Below are 24,982 nucleotides of genomic sequence, written 5' to 3' on the forward strand. Positions count from 1 at the left end.
CTTATACCATTTACATTACAAAAATCGATGAACTCTTGTGATGTAAATTCCTCCAGCGATCGACAAGACGTAGACACTTTATATATGATTCTGTTTCTTTCTCGACACGATTCTTAAAAGTTTTGAAAGTAACAAAGGCTTCTGACTTCTCAACCAAGAAATAAATCCAAGTTTTACGACTAAAATCATCAATGAAACTAATCAGGTACCTCTTCTTATTGTTTGAGATGGGTTTGATTGGTCCACAGATATCAGCATGTACTAGTTGAAGTCTTTGAGAAGCCTTCCATGTGCTCTTCTTTGGGAATGGATCTCTCTGTTGCTTCCCCACCATGCAGTCTCTACATAACTTTGAAGGAGCCTTGAGTTGTGACAAGCCACTCACCATCCTCTTTTGCTGAAGAGTTCTCAGACCTTTGAAGCTCAAATGACCATATCTACAGTGCCAAAGATGAGTTAAGTCTTCTGTGATTGTGTTGAAACAGTTGGATGCTTTTGGCCAAGATGTAGCTAGCAAGATGAACATCCTATTCAAGGACATTTCAGTTTCCATAATCAAGCCCCTCTGAGGATGATAGATCTTGCACTTTCCACGTTGAATCAGAATTGCAAGCCCTTTCTCTTGTAGCTGCCCAATGCTTAGTAAGTTGTTCTGTAGCTCAGGTACATAGAACACTTCAGTGATAATCTGAGTAATTCCATTTACTTGTAGCCTTACGTTGCCTTTTCCAATCACAGTCATGTTTGAGTTGTTTCCCAGCTTCACAGTTTCCTTGAAGTTCTCATTAAGATCAGAGAAAAATTCTTTGTTACCACACATATGATTGCTGCAACCAGAGTCGAGAAACCACACATCTTCTCTCCTAGCATTATTAATCTCCACATAAGACATCAACAACATTTCCTCTTCAATCTCTGCATAGTTAGCCTCATTCCCCAAGCTTGGACATTCATATTGAAAATGTCCTAGCTTATGACAGTTGTAGCACTCCACAGTGGACTTGTCGTATACTCTTCTGCCTCTTCCTCTTCCTCTAAAACCTCCACGACCTCGACCCCTTCCTCCAGATCGATCTTCATAAGTGACCTTCAACGCTTGCTCCTCTACACCGTGGCCATTCATGCGTTGCTCATGCACAAGAAGGCTACTTTGCAACTCATCAATGGATAAGGTGTCTAGATCATTAGACTCCTCAATGGAACACACAACATAATCAAACTTGGGGTTCATAGATCTCAGAATCTTTTCAATGATAACAATATCCCCCATTTTCTCACCATGTACTTTCATCTTGTTGGCTATAGTAAGAGTCCGAGCAAAGTACTCATCAACAGATTCTCCTGCCTTCATGTGAAGAACTTCGAACTCCTTCCGAAGAGCTTGTAATTGTGCACGCTTGACTCTTGTCGTGCCTTGGTATTTCTGCTTCAAAGAATCCCAGATGTTTTTGCCAGTGTCTTTGTTCAAGATAGTTTCCAGAATTGATCGATCGATCGCTTGAAAGAGATAATTCTTAACTTTCAAGTCTTTCAGCTTCTGTTCATCAATCGCCTTCCTTTGTGCTTCAGTGAGATCAACTCCTTCTGCTGCTGCAGGGATCCCACTCTCCACCAAGCTCCAATATTCCTTTGAACGCAAGAAGTTTTCCATAAGCATAGACCAGTGATCATAGTGCCCATCAAACTTTGGAATAGCTGGTTTCACAAAGCTTTTTTCTGACGCCATATTCTTACTGCTACACGCAAGAAGACTGCCGCTTCTTAAGTTTCAATCAGACTCCCTTGACGTGGCTCGATACCATATGTTAAGAACCAAATAACTGGGATGCAAGAGTTGGGAGAATTCTTATTGAATTGAACAAAACCAGTTGGCTTAAATAGCCTTACAAAAATAACCGAAAACAGAGGAAGATGCAACCCACGTTTAACACTACTTCACTACGTGGTATGAAGCTAAAGAATAGGTCAAACAAGCAAACACTCCCTTAACAATAGGGATTATTAACAAATCAGTAACAAATCCTAACAACTTAACATCTATTACTTTGCCATTCTTTGATGTGACGCTCTATTACTTCTATCCCTACCTCAAAAACTTTCACGTACCCAGTCGGATATGGAACTCTGCACCTTTAAAGAAGAGATCACTTCATGCCCATTGACCAATGTGTACACGTATTTACAAGCAAAGAAGCAGTTGCAGAAGTCAATGAGTAAATGAGTAAATGTGTACTGCTCAAGTGTTTATGTTAATACTAAAAAAGATTGGGAAGTGCTAGTATAAAATAGTTGACGCATTCTGGTTACATGTTCAACGAATGAACTTGTGTGGGTTTAATCCATGTTGAGAGTTCCAATTTCCAAACTTGGGCTAGTGAAAAAAAATCAAGGCAACAACAAGCAAGCATCTAACACATGAAAATAACCATTTGCAGACAACAAACTTCTTGAACATACCCATCCAAAGCAAGATAATATAACCATATAACAATTGCACTGGGCAGTTCTTCCTAGTCAAGATGACAAACACAGCAGTTCATCAAGAAGGTCTGTCAGCACGACTAACCTAAACCTGTAAGTGTGTACATAACAGTGGCAACCTACAACTCTTGGTTCGTTAGATAACAACACAGCCCTTCACTAGAAAGGCCTGTGAGCAAAAACCTATAATTGTACATTTATTATTACAGCACTCCAGTGTATTCAGTATCTTGAAATACCATTCTAACCAACTAATAACTTGTTAGTCATGTATCCTACAATTTAGTACATCTGTTTATTCTAATGTCAAGCACTTGTAGCCATCTAGAGCAGATGAGCACCACCACACACATGCAAAAACCACAAATCTAATGAAGATGCAGAACAAATCATTTAATTAAACTAGAAATTGATGTCCCAAATCTGTAAAAAATATCTGTATACCTGCTTATTCTAATGGATAACACATGTTTAAACTTTCAATGCATTAGCATGGCTAGAAATGTAAACTGCAGTTCTGGTGCGCTTAAAGCCCAAAACCTTGAAACCAAACAAGAAAAATATCACTCTTCCATTTCAAGTGAAGCAGATGATGCATTACTTCAGTATCGGTGTTCCAACTTCTCCTTCTCTTGGTAGCTCTGGACATACCTGCATCCAATAGGAGTAACTGTTAGCATAGACTGCAAAAGGCTGATGAAAGATGACACTTATTAGCTATGTCCCTCCTTACAACAACTTGAGAAGAAAACAAAAGGTAAACCGTCAGATTCTCTTGAAGTGGGATAATGAGGATGTTGTCCTCAGAACTAATGTGTCGGAATAAATCACGGTTGCTCAAAATTAGGAGCTCCTCCAAAGCAAACACACAACCCCAGGTTATAAGTAAACTATCGCCTATGGTCAAGTGTACGACACAACACAGGTCACAGGACTGTACTGACAAGAAGTACATGATAGGAAGAAATCTACCTATCTATAAATTTACCTATCTATAACGAGATAGTGGGCTATCGGTATAAGTTTACCTATCTATAGCGTTAGTTTTAACGAGATAGCGTTAAGTCTGCACGGCAGTATGAGTGGCGGGTAAAAGAAATCTAAGCCACACGCCCTGCTAGAATTTAAAAAAAAAAAAAAAAATCACACACGCCCCTTTGAGAATGGCGGCTGGAGAGTGGAGAGTCAAAAAAAAAAAATCCTTCCTATACGCCATTTGTACTGGCGGGTGTGAAAAATGGAAACGCTAACTCTAGTTAGGAAAAGTCGAGATGCCAGCATAAAAAACACAAGTTAAATATCATGTGCCGGCATTTCGACCGAAACGAAGATTATTTTTGAACTTTTTTGAGTGTGCGTAAGTGACAGTGTACATATATTTGCATCCAATAAAAAGGGGGGGGGGGGTAAACCGTTTGTTTGTTGGAAAAAGAAAAAAAAAGAATCGGAATCAGAATCAGAATGGGTACGATGGAGAGCTTGATAGGACTGGTGAACAGAATACAGAGAGCTTGCACCGTTTTAGGAGATCATGGTGGCGAAGGCATGTCTCTTTGGGAAGCTCTCCCTTCCGTTGCCGTAGTTGGAGGACAGGTGTCTCATCTCTGTCCCGTTTTTATTATTAATTCATGCATCTCTATTTCTATTTCCATTAGAGTTCCGGTAAATCTTCCGTATTGGAAAGCGTTGTCGGAAGAGATTTTCTGCCTCGTGGATCGGGTAATGTTTTTTTTATGATCTCATACATACATTTTTCTATCATCTCATCTTATACTCTATTAATGTCTCCTAAGGTATCGTTACGAGACGGCCTTTAGTTTTGCAATTGCACAAGACTGAAGCTGGACAAGCTGAGTATGCCGAGTTTCTCCATGCCCCTAGGAACAAATTCAGTGATTTTGGTACGAATCATATCTAATAATAATTGTGTTTTGATATTCTTTTCTGCATTGCCCACACTACTAAAAGAAGGGCTTTTTGTGTCACTTTTTAACTAACAAAAGAAGTCACTTGTGTCACTTTTGAAACTAATTCTGGAGTGACCTATAAGCCCCCGACACATAAAGTTCTACCAAAAGTGACACAAAAGCCTTACTAAATGTGTCACTTTTTGTTAATAAAAGTGACACTTAAGAATAACCTCTTGTGTCACTTTTAAGAAAGAGTGTCACATGCTTATTAAAAGTGACACTAGTTGTATCCGTTTAGAACTAGAGTGAGACATAATTTCGTTAAAAGTGACACATTAAAGTATCTTGGTTGTGTCACTTTTTTTTGGACCGAAGTGAGACATAAGTACGCCAAAAGTGACACATTAAATATCTTGGTTGTTATTGTCACTTTTGACTAGAAGTGAGACATAAGAACGTCAAAAGTGACACATTAAATATCTTAGTTGTCTCACTTTTTGGACTAGAGTGAGACATAAATGCGTCAAAAGTGACACATTAAGTATACTTGGTTGGTCACTTTAGACTTTTTAGAAGAATGAGACATAAATGCGTCAAAAGTGACACATTAAATTATCTTAGTTGTGTCACTTTTGGACGAGAGATGAACATAAATACGTCAAAAGTGACACATTAAATTATACTAGTTGTGTCACTTTTTAGACCAGTGAGACATAAGTCGTCAAAAGTGACACATTAAATATCTTGGTTGTGTCACTTTTGGACAGAGAATGAGACATAAATGCGTCAAAAGTGGCACATTAAGTATACTAGTTGTGTCACTTTTGGACCAGAATGAGACACAAATGCGTCAAAGTGACACAAAAGCCCCTTACTTCTTGCGTCACTTTTGGGAATCAACTCCATATAACTTCATTATGAAAAGCGACACGTATAAGAGTGGTGGTCGGTTGTGTCACTTTGAATAGATATTATGTCACTTTTTTCAAAAGTGAGACAAATGAAAATAATTTTTTTTAAAAACATTTTCTCATTTTAGTATTCAATCGTATTCATTTCTCAACCTGCATCCTATACGTCATAACCAAAATCCCATTAACCTGCTTTGTGACATAAACAACATCCATATACATTTATCAAAACATCACAACCAAAATCACTTTAACCTGCTTTATGATACGGAAACAACATCCACTCAAGAAGAAAGAAACAACATTTAAAACAATTAACTTCTATTGATTTCATCGATCAAACCAAGTATTTTTCATCTAGTTTGACTCTCAACAAAAGAAGTCATTCCAATACCAAAAGAATCATAATTAAAAAACTACATATATAACGCCAATACTATCCTAGCAATATCTTAGCTTATTGTGCGCACTTCCAACACCAAAAACCTAGCTGCCATCTATTCATCTGTTAATCGATCCATCGATCCATGACACCTGCATCATATCATGAAGTCGTCATTCCACTATGACTAGTATATAAAATTAAAAAACAAGTGAATCAAGAAGGGTATATTATACAAGTAAGAAAAAAAAAACGATAAGAAAAGTATATATATACATAAACAAAGGGAAAATATGGAAACCCACTTACCCAAATTAACTACTCGATAAATTGTTGGATAAAGTCGATGAATTCAAGGCGGAGTTCATCTATTTCATTGGTGTAACTCTTCTTGCTAGAGAACTCCAATACGTTAAACGAAAAATATATTATAAATATTATGAAAATAAATTATGCAGGTAATGCATTGCCTACCATATTTACAAATGCACCAATTTATAAGCTAGCTAAGACTATATGAAAAATAATGCTACTTTGTAGTCACCTTCTTTTTTATCGGTGGACCAGGATCCTCTACTAAATCTTGCATAAAGCAATACATAATATCCCATACAATCCCTCCTTGTTGTTGTGGGCACTATACATAATTAATACTTGCATTAACACATACACAAATTGAAAGATACTTTGTATTGTATTCCAAAGAAACTAAGCTTACTGTCACATAGTTTCAATTTGGATTTGGATTCATCTTTCTCTTTCCTTTGGACATATTTGATGTCTTGATCGCGACCTTGAAAATGAAAATGCATTTGTTTCATTCTCATTATTTTCAAGATAGAATCAAATATACAATGAAAAATACAATAAATAAAGACTAAACTCACGTGTTTCTTGATAATTTAAAATTTGGATCCGGTGCCCACGAAAATCTTTTAAAGAATCCAACCAAGACACTTCCATTGATGGTATGTTAAGAACCATTAAGACCCAATGCCCCCTACATGACCAGTTATGTGGATACAAATTTAATTAAGTACTTTTTTAATTATATAACTTGTCGGAAAAAATAAATAAAAATAAAAATAAAAATAAAATAATTTTAATTATATGAAAATAATGTATATGTACTACAAATGTATAAAACACGGTTACCTGTGTTGAAAGGAATTAAAAGCACCACGATCACCGTGTTCTTGACCAACTTCGAATATATCGAGCCTTCTCATCATCTTTTTGTATAAATAGTAAAACTTTTCGGGTTACCAAATGCATACTTTGCTCGAGCAATTCCAAAAGTCGCATATAAATATCTACAACATATATATATACATTACGTTAAGTCGTCAGATATGAAAAGTTAAATTATAACTAACACAAATAAGTTCACCAAATTATTCATACCTCATGTAGGAGATAATCAGTTACCATTTAACATTCTCTTCTCACACACATCCATCAACTCATCTTTTGAAACTTCATTACTTCCTCCATCTCATCATGGAAAAGAGTTCCAACCATTGGAACTTCTATAAAAGCGTTTTCTTTCACTATTTTGTCGACACAATCCACAAACTTTTCTGATCTTATATTGAATGCCCCGGCGGAAGTGGAATACGCTTCTCTACCTAACAAAAGTTGATGAACAAAATTGATATTTATATAACAAAATTAAATAAATTACCATACAAATATCCATATCCTTATACTACCTCGTCACTTTTAAGTATCACAAGTTCCTTAGGCCATGCCACAAAGCGAGTTTCTTGCATCTTTAACAAATACATGTTCATCGCCCGTTTTGGTGAGAGAAAGGCATCACCACACAATGCTTTATTTATTGAGACCTTCATATATGACTCTCCCAAAGGCATGTTGTGAGCAGTATCCTCTGGCCCCTTCCTTGCTAAAACACGACCCGGCAACAATGTTGTCTTTAGATCCCAATGTCAATCTACAATCTTGGTCCTATAACAAATAAGCAAAACAAAGACAGGATTATCTAGTAACAAATTTGACACAAATATTTAATCAACCTTTTTAATTAAGAAAATATTTTTTTTACCTTCCCATCTTTAGCTTTAAGTTTTTCGGAATCCACAATGCTCTTTCTGTTGTCTATTTTTGACTATACGACAAAGTGTACATCAAGTTAGTATATGTGAAGCACTTGGAATAAAAGAATGAAAAAAACTACATTATCATTCCCCTGCATTTACTCCTATAACAAATAAGCAAAACAAAAACAACATTATCTAGTAACAAATTTGACACAAACATTTAATCAACCTTTTTTAATTAAGAAAATATTTTTTTTACCTTCCCATCTTTAGCTTTAAGTTTTTTGAATCCACAATGCTCTTTCCGTTGTCTATTTTTGACTATATGGACGAAGTGTACATCAAGTTAGTATATGTGAAGCACTTGGAATAAAGGAATGAAAAAAGCTCACATTATCATTCCCTGCATTTATTATACCACAATGAATATAACATGGTTAAGGCAACTATAGAATGAGCTTACGTACATTTTTCGACTTAAGTTTTCTTGAAGTCACACCTTTTGTTGACCACCATCTTTTCTCTATACATTAAATATGAGTTTAGTTAAAGAGAACATTTGAAATATGTAGAAAATCAAAAATACAAATTTAAAGCCAAAAACTTACTGCTTAGACTTGCCAATCACCTTATGCCTATTATCACTTTTGGCACTATTAGATTCCACATTTTCTAATGGCAACGAGTTGACGAGTTTTGGTCCTTGCTTGAGCAACTTCGCTTCAACCGATTCTGTCGTCATTTGGTGAATTAGTCTCACCTTGTTCTTTAAGCACATGTAGCACCAAAATTTTCAACTTTCGTTTTGAGCTTCTTTCTCTTTCAACTTCACTTCCAAATCCTCGTGATATTTCTTTGATATTTTATTAGGAAGATTGAAGTACATAGTGGGAGTCGTATATTGTCCACCGCCTAACTTCGACCACTAGGCTCTGGAGTTCCCAATGCCATAGTAAGTATGTCATTCTTTCCTTCCGTTGCCAAAACCCCCTCCTCTACCTTATTTTTCAGCTCCTCCTGCAAAAATAGATATAAAATTCAAAATCAACGAATGAGCGACCACAGGCTGTTCTAAGAAGAGGCGAAGGCGGCGGATTTTCAAGATTGTCATTCTGTTTTACTGCAAAGAGTAGTATATCGTTAAAACCATCATAGAAAACTTAGTCAATGTGTAGGAGATAATATCGATATGTAAATAATTAAGCTAATTTATGATCGGATTATTCTTATCTTTCTTCGCATGCAGAAGATGAGTAGATACCGATATATTGGAATTGTAGATCTTGCCAACACCTCAACGGTTGGCGAGATCGAGATATGTCAAAGCGTGTGGTGACTCGAGATCTGGTGAAAGTTATGGTTCAAACTGGATTGTGTACCATATCTTCATAACTTCGATTGGCGGCTCCCTTTGTTTGTTTCCACCTGCCTCAAGGCTCGAGTAAAACCCATCTCAACTATAGTAGCAATAGTTGCTTCATCACGGAGGTGGAGCCATACTTATTCTATATCTATACTATAATAAGAAAAAAGAAATATTACTTTGTCGTAGAAAATAAGATAGTATTATACTATTATAGGTAAGGTGGTTCAATTGGATGAACTAACCATAAATAGAAAAGTATCGCAAGAAATTGACCAAGTTAATGCATATAGAGTCCAACTTAGCTCAACACCCTTTTAGCGAGGTGTTGTTAACCTCAAAGTTGTGATGACGAAGACCTTACGATGAAGTGGCACAAGTGTGGGAAGACGCCAATACCACAAGACCAAGTCTAACATTTGGACAAGACGAGGAAAATAGCCAAAATGGCAAAACACGGTACAAGAAGAGCAAAATACTGAAAATAGTGTAAAGATCTCATTTATAACTGTTTGAACTTGCGGTAAATACATATATCGGTAGAGTTTAATTACGTGATGCGAAGCACACATGCGATTACCACGGTAGACATCGCGATAAATACATTACGTGACATGCGGTAAATACACATGCGATTACCGCGGTACACATGCGATTACCGCGGTACATATACGATACACATGCAGTAAATACATATATCGGTAGAGTTCATCCAATCCACGTAGACAATGATCCCGAGCATCGAGGAAAGAGCCCATTACATATCCCGGAAGTAAATATTCTTACAAAGGACCTCAAAGCATTGCAATCCTTAGCGGCTTGCGGGCCTTTGTTATTCAAGCACAATGCATCAAGCAGCGTGGTATGCATACAGCGACCCAGTGAGCAAATAACACCACCCATTCTGACCTCGGGAAAGCGGATGGCAAATCAAAGTGACATCTAAGACGGGGAAAACAAGTAGGATCTATGAGAGTCGGAATAAAATTTTGTTATTATCGGAATAAATAGGCTGCGGTGGTATGCAACCAATCCATCGAATAAATAGGTCACTTTGTTATCCATTTCGCCCGGCCTCAACATCGACAACTTGTTTTCCCTTACCAAAACTATGAGAGTCTTCACCCATTTCTTTGGAGCCACTTTCAATATAACAAACTTACGTCTTGGGGCGAGCAATAGTGTCGTCTAACCCCCAAGTCTCACGAACAGCGTCGCGCATTTCTTTGGGTTGCTATAATCCATAAATGCCTCAAGAACATGAACTTGCGAGTACCAACCAAATGTAAATGTTGGGGTTCGTGTCTTTAAGAAGAGGAAGAAGAGTAGGTATTAATCTGCTTCACTTAATCTTGAGCAACCGAAGAGGATGAAACCAAAACAGTTACTAGCGACGGGGAGAGCCTCAAAGAAAAACAATGAGAACATTTTGAGTAATCACCCGGTGATGGAATCGATAGTCTTCGCATGAAACTTGGTAGAATGCCACGGTGCCCACCGGATGTGATAGCGATCCAACACTGCCGCTTTGGCGTGATCTATCTTGGCAAAGGGCAACCAATGCTAGAGTAGATAGAATTCGGATCTTTTTGGGAACCATATCTTCATAACTCGATTAGTACCATATGATTACCTATAGTAGGTATTATAATGTAAGCGGGCGTAAATTTTATCTAATAATCAAGCGTGTCTTTGTCGTCAAAGGTCTCGCGGTAATACGATAATTCCTCTCAATTTTAAGCTTATAAACAAAACTTGATTACAAGTTTCAAAGCGATTGTAAAACAAGCAAAAACTGCTCACTATAAATATTTCAATTTCGATTTACAACCTAAACTGCGATATGGAAAATGGTGCTAATTATTATAATATCTAAACTTATCACGGATGACAATCTATTATCAATTCAACATGTCGGTCCCTCCGTATGATATGGATGATCTCTAACAACATGCACACACTCTCCATTTCGGGATTCCGGATCCTCAATGATGCATCCTCGAACTAGTACAAACCATTTTACCATCGGGGTAAAATCACCCACGCGTAATGATGTTACTATGACGAGAAAACATATTCAAAAGACATTCATGTCTCCATTCCACATCCATCTTTGTGGAATCCTCAACGAACCGACTAAGACCACATATCCTCTTGGATGCCACCTAACCCACTCAATACCCCCTCCGGACCTTCAAGTGTACACTTGAGACTACCTAAAGTGATGTCCCACACTTGAATAAGTCCATCAAACCCTCGAGGCGAGGAGCTTCCGTCGAGAACTAAAGGCAGGTTGCTTGCTTTGGCTTACTCAATAGGGGATACCCGATCTTTATTTCGGGTATCGTCGAGGAAGCGAAAAGATCACTCCACTTAAAAGGAGAGGAAGCTTTCAAGAAAGGAAGCCTTGGAGGGATAGCTGGGCGAAGTCAAAGGTAGCAAGCAAAGGCTGTGAAAAGCCATGCCCGTAGAAGCTTTGAAAGCTATCTCAAAAGGGGTTTGGAACCGAACCACGATGGAAAGGTGCCTAGAAGTGCCTACTACTAGACTACATTCAATCTCGGTCGGGCGTTCATCGTTATGCTTGCTAGTTCAGTAAAAAAAAAAATCATAAATCGAAGCTAGATCAAGCTAGATAGGGAACCACATCATCTAGATCAGTACAAAAATACATCAATATATCAAGCTAGGTATCCTACACAATATCAAATATGCTTCATGAAACACACATACAATGATGAGCTTGATACTTACAATCTTTTGAACTACCTCCTTTGTGGCATCATCAGCATATTCACCACTTTTGTCTTGTCGAGCTAAACGCCACAAAAGAGATCTATCATCTTCATCAATAGGTATCCCAGCTTCTATCTATTATCAATTACAAATAACCAAACCAACCAAGTAATATTAGATTACCTACGTTGGTTTTATCTAACAAACTTAAATATAATATCTACTTACCATCTTATCGACAAGGCCATCATAACCTAATTTGCTTAGTCGATGGTTATACTTGTTCAAGTTTCTTCTTTCCAATTGAATCTTGCTTAGTTCCTAACAGCCCAAATGAAAATAGTATATTAGTTTATCACACCTTAACAAAATTATAAATTTATTAGAAATGAAAATTCAAAGGAAATGACGGATATATACACGGAACTCTTCCGATAACCTTATTTTTACAAATTTCTCCCAATCTTGCTTCTTAACATTAGGATAGATTTTTGGTGGATTCATTAGATCGGGGTCATCTATGTAAGGTATGACAAAATATTTTGTGCAATAATTCTTAAATTTCCGCCATATCTTACCACATTCTTTGCAATCCTTTTTTTCTTAAACTTAGGATCGCCTCAAATTTTTCCTACAAATAACCAAGGCAGAGATGAGTCTACACTTCTATAAAGACAATAATAATAATTCAAAATCAGTATAATAGGCAAAACAACCGCTTACAAAGACTTGAATCCCATACATCATCTTTTATTTGCTTGTCAACTTTCGTCGGTTTGGGTATTTTCGGCTAGTGGAACCATATTTTTAACTAGTGTGCCAACCCAATTACTGAACTTCGCTTGAATAAATGCACCTTTGATCTTTCTTTTCGCATTAAACTCCACCACAAGCTTACCTTTAAAATGCTTAGTGAGTGAAAGTTTTTTAGCTTGACCCCTAACACTTGTAATATTGTCACCTTCCTCGATTGGATGCTTCCTTTTTTTCTGAGATGATTTGGCACTTGTTTTTGGATCCATATCTAACTAAACCCTACAAAAAAAACTATAGAATAGGAAAATCATTAGAAGATGACATTGATCAGTAGCAACAAGCATGTCTATGGCAAAAACTTGATATCATAATTTGAACAGAACCAAAATAATCGCAAGGACAATACATAAATAACAAAAGTTGGTCACAATCTCTTATTAACAAACCAAATATCGATTCCACCACAAAAAACAATGAAAACTAATAAATCAAGAAGTTTCTTTATGCTCAACCCAAGTGCCCTCGCAATCTTCACGGACGTAAACTGACTGAGATTCGTCATTAACATCCAATGAGTCAACATTTGGCAATTCAACAAAATTGTCATCTCCTACATGAGCATCAACGAGCTCATCATCGTTATCGTCGTCGTATTTGTGAAAGCATCTTTGAGGAGATTCTACAACAACCGACCCGCGTTGGGTCAAGTTGATCGGTACATAGAAAACTTGCTTTCGGCCGAGAAGCTAGGATGAAGGAATCAGATTTATAGCCAACTCTACCAAGATCCACTAAAGTGAAACCCATGTCATCCTTCCTAATTGCATTCTTGCTATCAACCCGATCACACTTGAACATTGGAATCTTGAAATTTGTATAATCGAGCAACCATATTTCAGCAATAACACCGTAGAAAGACATGTTCGAAAAAATTGGGTTTTGATCCTTTGCGCTTGAAACCTGTGGTGTTGTTGCTGTCAAACTCACGCCACTATTTTGATTTACTCGTAAAGCGTCTTGCCGTTTAAATTGGCAAAGCGATAACCATTAGTGACATAGGTAGAATATTTGTAAACATGTGCCAAAGGCCCCTTCGATACCCACTTCAAGGTGTTTGACACCTTGTTGTCAGGATTTCCCCTCTCCAGCAAAACCTGTGCATTGTTGTGTAAACATTTTAGTCCTAATCTAAGTTAAATTAACATACAAAAATAACAAAAACAAAAAAAAGACCAATTTATAATATACCTTGTCTCTAAGCCAATCACTAAATGAGCGATTGTGTTCAGCATGCAACCATGTGGGTTTTTTGATTTCTGAGGTTGTTGTTCCTTGGATAGTTCATATGTTCTCTATCATGTTAGGCCACAAAATAAACTAGTTAGCTATCGGAATCCGAAACCAAGGAACTAAAATAGACTTTTAAAGTGAACAACTAAAGAAACCTTACTCGATGTAAGGCTGAACATCTCTTGTGTTTTGCAACACATAGAGATGTGCCTGGTCCAATGTTTTTCTATCTACTTGACTATGGGTACTTCCTCGGGGAAGATTTCGGATGATATCAAATCTGTGGTAGTGTTATCTTTACGGAGAGGAATCCCAATTGCATCTAAGTCAGGTAAGAATTAAGCTACAAAATTCAATTGCTTCCTCTGCAATGTAATTCTCGACAATACAAGCTTCCGGTCGATTTCGATTAGCATTATAAAGCCCTTTTTTAACGGTCATGTACCTAAGAGATTGAACAATAGTAATGTTTATAAAGAAAAAGCATTAAGAAATATTGAAGGGTAATATATAATTCATTGTACCTCTCAAATGCATACATCCATCGGTAGAATACAGGACCACAAAGATCAACTTCTCGACAAGGTGCTTTGTTAGATGAATCATAACGTCGTCGAAAAAAATGATGGCGGAAAATACTTTTCCAACAAACATCTTGTGAGCACAATGTCTTCCTGAATTTGAGGCAATTTTTCCTTATCTATTACTTTTCGAGCAAATAGCCTTAAAAAGAACATAGCCTAATAATTGCACATCTCACATTCTTTGGCAAAATTGTTCTTATTGCAACCGGAAGAAGTTCTTTGCATCAAAACATGACGATCGTCGCGACTTCATATTTTGCAGTTTTAGATCTTGCATCGAGACAAGAGGCCTAAAATTGAAGAGTATCCACTTGGGACTTTTAACTCATGCATGCAAAGTTTTGCATAGTCTTTTTCTCATCTCTAGATAGTGTGTGACAAGCCGGAGGCAAAGCGATCGCTTTTCCCCAATTGTTGGAGCCAATTCTGTCCTTAGACCCATTTCTTGGAGGTCAAGACGAGACTTAATGGTGTCTTTATTTTACGTGGAATGTTAAGTAGGGTCCCAACAATCTTTGTCACATACATTTTTTCTCCGTGTGCATAAAATCCACATTATGTCGGAGTTCTAGATATATCTCGATTATGGAAGCTAAAAAAAACTGATTTCTTCTTAAAACAATTGGTAGCACCCGTAATGGTTCCCTTTGTTCCCCATATGACTTTGATCCCTTCAACTTCTTTTAGTACTTTCAAACCGGTTAAGGGTTCGAGGTGTGCCTCCCGCAGCTCTGTTTTACCATTGAAGGCTTTTTTGTCTTCGATATGGATGATAACGCTGAAGAAATCTTCTATTGGCTGTGTATAACGTTCTTCCCGAGTGCTTAAGCCTGGTTGAAAGCGTGCCCTCGCGCCATAAATAGGACAAGCAAAATAACCTTTCACGGTGCACCCGAAAGATTGATATACGCGGGGAAGATCATTGATTGTCCATAACAAAACAGCTTTAAGTATAAATGATTCATGACGGTACACATCATAAGCATCCACCCTATCTCCCACAAAACATGTAAAGTCGTCAACCAAGGGTGCCAAGTAGACGTCGATATTGTTTCCAGGTTGATTTGGACCTGATATCAACATCGTAAGCATCATATACTTTCTTTTCATGCATAGCCACGGTGGGAGGTTGTATGTGACCAGCATAACAGGCCATAAACTATACTTAGTACTAAGAGTACGGTGTGGATTGACTCCATCGGCTGAAAGTGCTAGGCTTAAGATTTACGGATTCTGGCGCGCAAATTACGGATATTTTTCGTCAACCAACTTCCATGCTGGAGAGTCTGCTGGGTGGCGCATCTTACCATCAACCACCCTTTCATCGGCATGCCATGTCATTGACTTTGATGTTTGGGCAGATTGAAACATCTTCTTGAATCTTGGAATTGGTGGAAAATACCACAAAACTTTTCTTTGGTACTCCACCGATTTGTTGGTCGCTCTCTTGTTCTCTTTATATCTTGAGACTCCACAAATAGGGCACATAGTTTCATCTTTGTATTTATCATCCCTATAGAGTATACAATCATTTGGACATGCATGTATTTTCTCGTACTTCATCCCATAAACAGATAATGTCTTCTTGACTCCATTCAAGGATTTCGGCAAGAGATTTGGTTGAGGGGAAGCATCGTGTCGGTAGCTTCAATAACCCGAAAAAACTTGTGTCGGACCACCCACTATTTGCTTTCAGATTAAATAAAATGATAACTATTGATAGCTTTGTGAATTTTTGAGCAACCCTCATTACAAAGGCGTTTGGCATCTTCAAGCAATTCCTTAAATTTCGGGATCAATCGTGATAATGGTCCTCTGCAGCCTTCGCCATTTCTCTCATCGTTCAACATCTTGAGAGTCTCAATCTCATCATAATATCCAACATCTTGAAGTCTCAACCTCATCATAATGTCCAAAAGTGTCTTGTTCGTAAAACTAGTCGGGTCTCGAAAATAGAGAGCTTTTCGCCATGAAACCGCCAAATAGTGTAACCTTGGCTAATACCACGTTCGAAAAGATGATTTCTGATCTCAGTCTTAGTTAACTCGTTGATATTTGAACAATCTCTACATGGACAGCGTATGAAACTTCCTTCTTCCTTTCCAACACTAATTAACCTTTCAACTCCTTGAATATATTCGCTTGTTAACCGGTCCTTGGACATCCAAGACTTATCCATATCGTAGCAAAATGCAACAAACCGATCTCTTAAAGAAAAACAGAGTCAAAAAAAAAAAAAAAAAAAATCAAGTACAAAGACCACACATTCAAAAATAAAGTATCATGGCAAGATGATATCAACACATGACACATTAGTAGGAAAAACATTAAGTAAGTCTAAGATGATATGATAATGGTATTATGCAAAATCAAATTACATTGGAAATCTAACTAACCAATTTAGGCTACTCTCAATAACCAAATAGAAGCTAAGAAGCCACGGATACCGACATGCGACCACGAGATCACGACCACGACGGATACGCGGACACGGCATTTTTCAAAAATATAGGAAACGGATACGCCCCGGACACGTTTGAATAAATATATATATATATATATATATATATATATATATATATATATATATATATATATATATATATTCGGCCGTGAAGGGCAGGGGAGCCGTGAATATTAATGAATGTTTGCTTGTGATTGAATACAAACATAAATGCGATTACTAAAAATCTTTATGCAACATGGAGTTTCACGGTGACTTCTCTAGTGGAACATAACTGGCTTTGGAAACTTCATTGAACTTGCGTTACAAGAATTCACACGCATATCGTTGTACGAAACCAAAATGAACTCTCGGAATGACAATCTACATTTGAAACATAAGTGTTTCACTTTCGAAAAACAGGACCGCCAAATTAGATGAGGTGGGCTATATATACAAGGGTTAAAAAATCTCTTCGCACTGTACTCGGTCAACAAAATGATGTACCATACCACTTTTTTTTTTACTTCTGAGTTTCTAAAACAGAATAGCCAGGCAGGGATTTACTAAATCATATACCATAAGGAGAAACAAATTAAGTGTAAAGGGTGCACCTGCTTCCCATTTGCATATGTTGTTTTGCATTTTTTATATAAAACCAATTTTTATTTATTGAACTAGTCCAAAAGTGGCTCTTACGAAGTAGTTTTAGGCTTTTAGCAAATGTAAGAAAGTGGGTACATTAACTGGTACCCTGTAAAACTTCTCATCCTGATGTTTACAAGGACAGGAAATAACTAAATTACAAACAATATATATCAACAACCAACAGATTGAAAATACAACAATCAACATACATGCGACAACAGAATTGAATTGCGTGCTTTCAGGGCTAAAAAGATCTGGCCATATGAACCGATATCACTTGCAACATTCATAAAATGCACAACTGCACTCATTCATTATTATGCCCATCAGAAGATGGATGAATTAGTTGAAACATTAGGGCACCAAAAGCAATGCAAAGGGTCCTAACTGACAATTTGTCAATGAAATTCTATATCTAGACCTAACCATATATCTTTGATCCAGTACACCATAAAATTCCTATAGATCTATAGAAAATGCTAGACACAATGACAAGTGTAATCTCTTTTCGATTTCATGAGTCTCCTAAGTCGTGGTCGGCCCCGCCCGACGTGAAATGATCCATAAAAATATAACAATCCAATCCGAGTCTAGGTTCCAAGCATTGCTTCTTCACCAAAATCCAAAAGAAGAAATGGGCACAAATGAATCAATTAAGTACAAACAACATTTAAAGGTCCATTAAAAAGAGATTTAAGTTTCACTAATGCATACTGCAGTCATAATACTAGTATTTCCCTAAAGCAGTGTCCAAAAGAACCGTTCAGTCAAAATACAACAGTGACATATCAAAACTAACATAGTTATCTAAACTTGATATATTTGATAGAGCTCAAACAATGCAATCCAAAGCCCTTTCAAAGAAGAAACACACGAGGGTAACATGGCAATCAAAGAGCAAAATACACAAGGATCCATCACGAATACCACTCATCAAATGCCCTTTTCCTATGAGCAGAGAAGGGTTCTTACTTGAAAAAAAAAATTAAGTAAAAAAAAATACTTCAAAGAATTTTTGGTAAAGATCTTGAAACATGAAAAGAATGCAAAAAAGTTGCTTTCGGAGGCCAAAACGGGGATAGAAGAAGCGTTTTCTTTATAATACAACTTTTCGATTGGGTAACCAAACAATAAAAGCATCGCGAGGAAAAGCGAAGGGCACAACACGTATCAAGCGGGGAGATTAGAGGTGGTCGACGATATGTTCGAAATCCCACGACTTTTGACAAATGACAAAAGCAAAAAATCCAAAGAAACAACCGAAAAGAGCAACATAATAGATCGCTACCACACAAAAACAAAACTTTGATCGATTAATAGCATCCAAAACATAGACAATTAAATAAAACGAAAAAAAAAAAAAATCTTACCTTTATTTTTTGCTAGAGAGAGAGAGAGAGAGCTGGAAAGTTTAACCGAGAGAACGAGGGATGGACGAGAGATGGGTGAGGAGCTTGCGGCGTGGTGCAATAAAACACCGGTGAGAATTTGGGAAGAAGAATGGTTACGAGACAGTTTTTCTTTTCTGGTTTTTTTTTCTTTTTTAACCTAAGTGATGAGTTACGAAGTGAGTTAAACACCTTCAGTTTCTATTTCTATTATCTTTCTATTCCGTTTCCTTTTAGGTTTAGAAAGTTAGTTGTTTTTGGGAGGGAACTTAAAAATATAGCGGCGCGCACAAAATCATAACTTTGAGTTTCATGGCATACGAAGTAATTATTTATTCGATTATCATTACTCTTTACTCGTGTCGCTTATTTATTTCGATAATTTGTTAATTTTTGTTTTCGATATTTTTACATCCAGAAGTGACACATCAAGGCAAACCACTAGTGTCACTTTCAAATAATGGGACACAAAAAATAAAATTACTTGTGTCACTTTTCCTAAAAGCAACACATCAGCCCTCCTTCTATAAAAAAGTGACACATCAAAACTCGTATTGTCACTTTTTTTCTAGTAAGTGACACAAGACAAAAAAAATAAGTGACACAAAAAGCCCTTCTTTTAGTAGTGCCATTTACACTTACACCAATTCAAGAATCTATGTTCCACGTGCTTGTGCTTTTGCTGAGCAATGGCCTTTCTTTTCTGTTTTTCAGCTGACGTTCGCAGAGAGATCTCGGAAGAAACTGATCGCTTGACCGGGAAGTCCAAACACATTTCTAATAAACCAATTCATCTAAGCATATACTCTCCAAATGGTTAACTTTTCACATGTTTTTTTCTCTTTGGTGTGAAGGGTGCGACCCGTGCTCCCATTATGCCTGGGTAAGGCTGCGCTCATGCTTTGGCGACCTCCAGTGATTTAAGCGCGACCTGCGTTCCACCGTTTTTTAGCATGAATTTTGACTTTTTAATAGTATAAATATAGGTTTTTTCTATATAAACCTAACCTAACAAAAAAAAATAGAGAAAGAGAGAGATTGTAAGAGATAAATTCTTAGTGAGTTGAGTGTTCATTCTTTGTGAGTGAATTGAAAACTCTTGTAATATGTTACTCTGGACATCTAGTAAAGCTTGGATCTCGCCAGTGTGGACGTAGGCAAATTACCGAACCACGATATATCCTTGTGTTGTGGTTGGTTCTCTTTTGCATTATTATCTTTACTTTATATACTTGTTAATTGTTAATGAGAAGCGTTGGGATAGTACTTGGAGGGTATTGAAATCTTGTCTATTGAGAAGGATCAATCTTTGTGTAGGATTGATCTATTTGTTGTGGATAACGTTGTTTTCGCATTGTCCTATTCCCAACAACTTGCAACTGCATTATGTGGTGCTTACAATTTTGCTTAACGTGTAAGCAGATTCCTCCACGTTACCTGCATATATAAACAACTGTTTTTTTGTCTACATTTTCGGTTGAATGAACTTTTGTCCGACTACCTAGTACCTATTATGCTAGCTATTTGTATGAGTAATTGGTAGTTTACTATGCTGCATTTTCTTTCTGAAAAATGATTGTAGTGGACTTTATCTTCCAGTTGATATGATTGGAAGATCAAAGCATTAAATTTCAAGTACGACGCACAGACGCTAATTACATAAGATTCAAATACCAGGCGGAGTAAATACATAAGTTGAGAATAACTAGAAATTTCATATATGCCTTTCGTTTTAGTATTGACCGTTTTTTTCGTGTTTATTTGGATTTTTCGAGTCAATTAAGAATAAATAAATAAGTACATAAAAGAAACCTCTTCATCTGACCAGTTCCTTGAGCTCATGGCGGGACTCTCGGAACGATTGAGTGCTTGGCCCAATTCCGAGCATGTAAGCCATATGCATTGATACTATATGGTTCAAAATGAGCTTTAGTTGCTCACGGTCCTTGAGACCTAGCTTCTGTATCCATAAAAAGTCAAGACATTGAGCAGTAGATATTCATGAATAGCTTGGTTATGGATGGAGCAGAACATTGATTTAACGGTTGGAGTGATCAGTTACAACAGCAATACGCTCAGGGGAGTTAAATAATAATAATCATAATAATAATAATTGGTTGTCTTTCTTTTTTCAATGAATGGTTGGTTCACTTGGTTGTGTAAGCTTGTTATAGCTCTCTTTTTAAGGAGGATACAACTCTTATTTTCCTTAAATAGCATCTCCCAAGCTCCTTGAACAATCTAAGATGTCTTTATTATTATTACCAATCAATTATTTTATTCCTATTTTCAGTTGTGAACTTGACACTCATAGATCTACCTGGAATGACAAAGGTTGCCATAGGTAAGTTCCAATCAGCAATCTTTTGGTTTTATCTGAGTGTAAGTGATACATATTTTGTTAGTACTAACTGGTAACAACAATGACCTTTTCAGAGGGACAACCAGACAGCATTGTTGAAGATATTGATAATATGGTTCGTTCATATGTTGAAAAGGTGAGAATACCATGTTATTCATGGTATCTTTACTCAAATTTTCAATCTGCCTATCATCTAGTGTTCATTTTGTATCAAGTTACTCTTCTTCCTAAAAGTATAGGACTGTCTAGCACCCAAAAGGACAATCAAGACACCTAGTACTAACCTCGTAATCTGATTCGGAATTCTGATGGTGTCTAATTATTTGCAATTATTCTGACCCATATAATACATATACTATCTTTTGGAAGATGATGTCGTTAAACATGAGCTAGCTTTCTAATGCGGTAAAATTTACCAAATTAACATTCTCATTTTGGTAATCTCAAGTACACATCGGAAATGATGGTTTGGTCCTACCTATCATAGCGCATGATGAAGACCTTGAAATGCTTTACTTAGTTGACCGGATATGATTATTTTCTTTAATCTTTATTAGACTCCTGTACTTCACTTGAAGAATGTCCCTTATAGTTCCTGTTCAGAATTATTGTCTGGACCGACACTTGAGTCAATATGTGACTACTATAAAATCAATTTCTATGTATGACTTCCCTCGCATGACTGTAAGTATCGATCAGAGCAAGCGATTGAATCTCAAAGCATGAGTTTTGGAAATACACTTATAGGTTTTTAAAGTAGTTCCGTACGAGTTGTACTGGGCAGTTAGCAAACGGGATTAATTTTGTCTCATGGTTGGTCTTGGTAATGTCAAATTGTATCGATGAACGCAGGATCTTGGTCAAGTTATGTATATCTACTCTTGGGTTCAATTTGAGGTCAAGACCATTCGGACTCATATTATAAGTAGAAATCAGAACATGCATATGTGTGCACTTAAGCATACAGTAGCAAATAAAGGGTGTGGGAAATCTATATCGGGTACACAAATTTCTGATTTCATTTATCCAGTTTATTAACTGTATTCCATTAAATGAGCACCTTGTTACTATCTAATGTGATTTATAACTGTTCAACAATTCAATTTTAGATTTTAACTATTTGCCTTTCTTATTACGCTTTTACTGTTGTAGGAATTGAAGCGATTCCCATCTCTTCAAGCTGACATTGCAGCTGCAGCAGGGGAATCCTTGGAAAATTTTCGTGAAGATAGCAGAAAAACAGTTCTACGACTGGTGGAGATGGAGTCTAGTTATTTGACAGTTGATTTCTTCCGGAAGCTTCCTCTTGATCCAGAAAAAGGCTCCAATCCTTCTGCCCCAAATATGGATCGGTATGCTGACAGCCACTACCGCAGAATTGGTATGCATGATCTTTTGGCTTTTCCTTATAATGCAATGCTTTGTGACACAAAGCACTTTTGATGTCATATGAGATCAATTGTTCCTACAACTAATGTGCCATCATCTACTTTTAGGATCTAATGTCTCAGCTTATGTTGGTATGGTTTGTGATACACTGAGGAATACCATCCCCAAAGCCGTTGTTTACTGTCAAGTTCGAGAGGCCAAGAGGGCCCTGCTCAATTACTTTTATTCTCAAGTTGGAAGGAGGGAGGTACTCTATCTGATTTTATTTTCATTTTTTTTCCCGAACCTTGTACCGTGCACAAATTAGCAACAGTTGATGCTTCTGAACTGATTAAGCCATTTGTCCAGTCTGATTGTGCATATTTGCTCTTTTGTCCAACCAGCTGATATTTATGGATATACATGACTGACTTTATTTCTAGTTTACACTGTCAAAACCCTGTAAACAAATACTGGAAATTATTGCCGCTATATCAGCACTTTTATTGTTTCTGGTGCATCCAAATTCAAATTGGCTGGGCGTAGAGACATTAAACCAATTCAGACTTGGTTTACTGGACATGTGTCGTTCAGGCATATTGCGTTTCAACTGTTTTTGACAGTTGCTGAAAGATGATATTCTGATAGAATCCTGTATACTTTTTTCAGAAGAAGCAGCTATCCGCAATGTTAGATGAAGACCGAGCACTGATGGAGAAAAGGGAAACCATAGCTAATAGGCTTGCGTTGTACAAATCAGCTAGAGATGAAATTGACTCTGTGGCATGGAAATCAGAGCATGCGTGCATACAAATTCTTGTAGTCCATAATTCAATGAGCCAACTAGTCCAGCCACATATATCTATCTCAGATAGACTGGAGTCGGGAGCTAATAGACTTTTCTGTAGATAATTTCTGTTTTGCCACCGGATAATGGGCTATGATTTTTCTTCAAGAAATGGGGCTCAGCCCCTTGGGTTGAATCCGGATTAGTGTAAACCCCTTCATATCGGCCCATACCACATAACCTCCTTATTTATCGGCTCATACCACAAAAACTCCCTGCTTTCCAATATCAGCGAAATTTCAATCCGATTTCTATTTCCTATTTTATTTTATTACCTTTTTTACCCTTCTTCCATATTCATCATAAGTTCTACCCAGAAAAACACCGATTCATCTGCTTGGACAACGATTTGACATCTTTTGTTTCTCAATTGAGAAAAACACCGATTCATCGGCTGACGAAAAACACAATTCTCAATTGATTTGAAAAGGCGATTCTCAATTGACGAAAGAAGGTTAGATGAAGAGATTCACCTCTTTTCCATCTTCTTTTGCGATGAATTTCGAAGTTAAATTGCTTGGATAACATGATTTGGCCATGAAAATTTAAAAGTTAAATTCTTTGAACATACTTGTTTTGGTGGTGATATTGACTATGTAAAAATACATTTACATATGTTCATCAATTTGATTTTGTTGTTTTTGCAAATGCGGACATGGATGGGATTTGCTCTTTTGCTATTATATATGCGAGACGCAAATTATGAGTGTCCGCGTGGCCGGGACTAACGGTATGATTTCGATTTGAAGTGTACGATTTCGAAAAGTGGCGGACCTTACTCCATTGTCTATAGAACTGTCTTTTGTAAAGGGATTCAAAGCGTATTGTGATAGAATCCATTTCGAGCTTCAATCCCTTGTTTGCTTCAATTTGGTTAAAAGTCTTGATACATTTTTTATAACAGCATCGTCAAGAGGATTTTTTGCTTTGTGTGACGCTGGTTCTAGTTCCAAAGTCTCTCTTCAGGCTTCTAGTTCTTCTATGTCTTCTGCTACATACGATGAAAAATATGTTAATGTCGCTTCTTTGCCTATTTTGATTGGTGTGGGACAGAAATTTCCTGGCGGTGCTGCCAATTTTCGTGTTGAGCTTTTACGCCATTGTCTTGTTAATAATTACAGAGTTCTAATTAAGAAGAATGATCCTGATAGAGTCACGGCTGAGTGTTATTTGAAGACTGAAACCGGATGTCTATGGAGAGTTCACGCATCCAAGAAGTATAAGATGCCGAAGTTCTTTGAAATAAAGACAATGGAAGCAAAGCACACATGTGGAGCTGGATTCACTGATGTTAAGAATCCCCCAGTGAATAGTAAACTTGTAAAGAGTATTGTTTTAGATATGGTGAGAGACAAACCTTTGATTAAGCCAGGTGAAATCATTGACTATTTTCTAAGGGTATATGGTGTGAACTTGAATTATTACTTCTATGATACCGGCATAGATCTTGCAT

At 37.0% G+C, this 24,982-nt stretch overlaps 1 protein-coding gene and 1 long non-coding RNA gene across 2 annotated transcripts; one reads left to right on the forward strand and one right to left on the reverse strand.

Moving 5' to 3' along the window:
• The first annotated feature begins 3,913 nt into the window (after window positions 1–3,913).
• Window positions 3,914–23,665, forward strand: LOC147514493 (phragmoplastin DRP1C-like). The gene is made up of 9 exons (XM_086592602.1): window positions 3,914–4,074; window positions 4,137–4,200; window positions 4,275–4,382; window positions 19,667–19,768; window positions 21,246–21,296; window positions 21,389–21,450; window positions 22,467–22,695; window positions 22,811–22,950; window positions 23,352–23,665. Exons 1-9 carry the CDS (start codon window positions 3,943–3,945, stop codon window positions 23,592–23,594), a joined length of 1,131 nt encoding a protein of 376 aa, XP_086448728.1. The 5' UTR covers window positions 3,914–3,942; the 3' UTR covers window positions 23,595–23,665.
• LOC147514494 (uncharacterized) lies at window positions 8,684–12,210 on the reverse strand. Its single transcript, XR_015213224.1, has 3 exons — window positions 12,072–12,210; window positions 11,862–11,978; window positions 8,684–8,761 (listed from the first exon to the last, which is right to left on the reverse strand). It is a non-coding gene; the product is annotated as an uncharacterized LOC147514494 (long non-coding RNA).
• Window positions 23,666–24,982: the final 1,317 nt, after the last annotated feature.

Source organism: Coptis chinensis, chromosome 2 (assembly GCF_015680905.1).
Source record: "Coptis chinensis isolate HL-2020 chromosome 2, ASM1568090v1, whole genome shotgun sequence".
NCBI lineage: Eukaryota > Viridiplantae > Streptophyta > Magnoliopsida > Ranunculales > Ranunculaceae > Coptis > Coptis chinensis.

Coding starts and splice junctions, on each gene's coding strand:
- LOC147514493 (XM_086592602.1), top strand. CDS start 3,943: ATGGGTACGATGGAGAGCTTGATAGGACTGGTGAACAGAATACAGAGA. Junction 4,075..4,136: donor TTGCCGTAGTTGGAGGACAG/GTGTCTCATCTC, acceptor TATTTCCATTAG/AGTTCCGGTAAATCTTCCGT. Junction 4,383..19,666: donor GAACAAATTCAGTGATTTTG/GTACGAATCATA, acceptor TCTGTTTTTCAG/CTGACGTTCGCAGAGAGATC.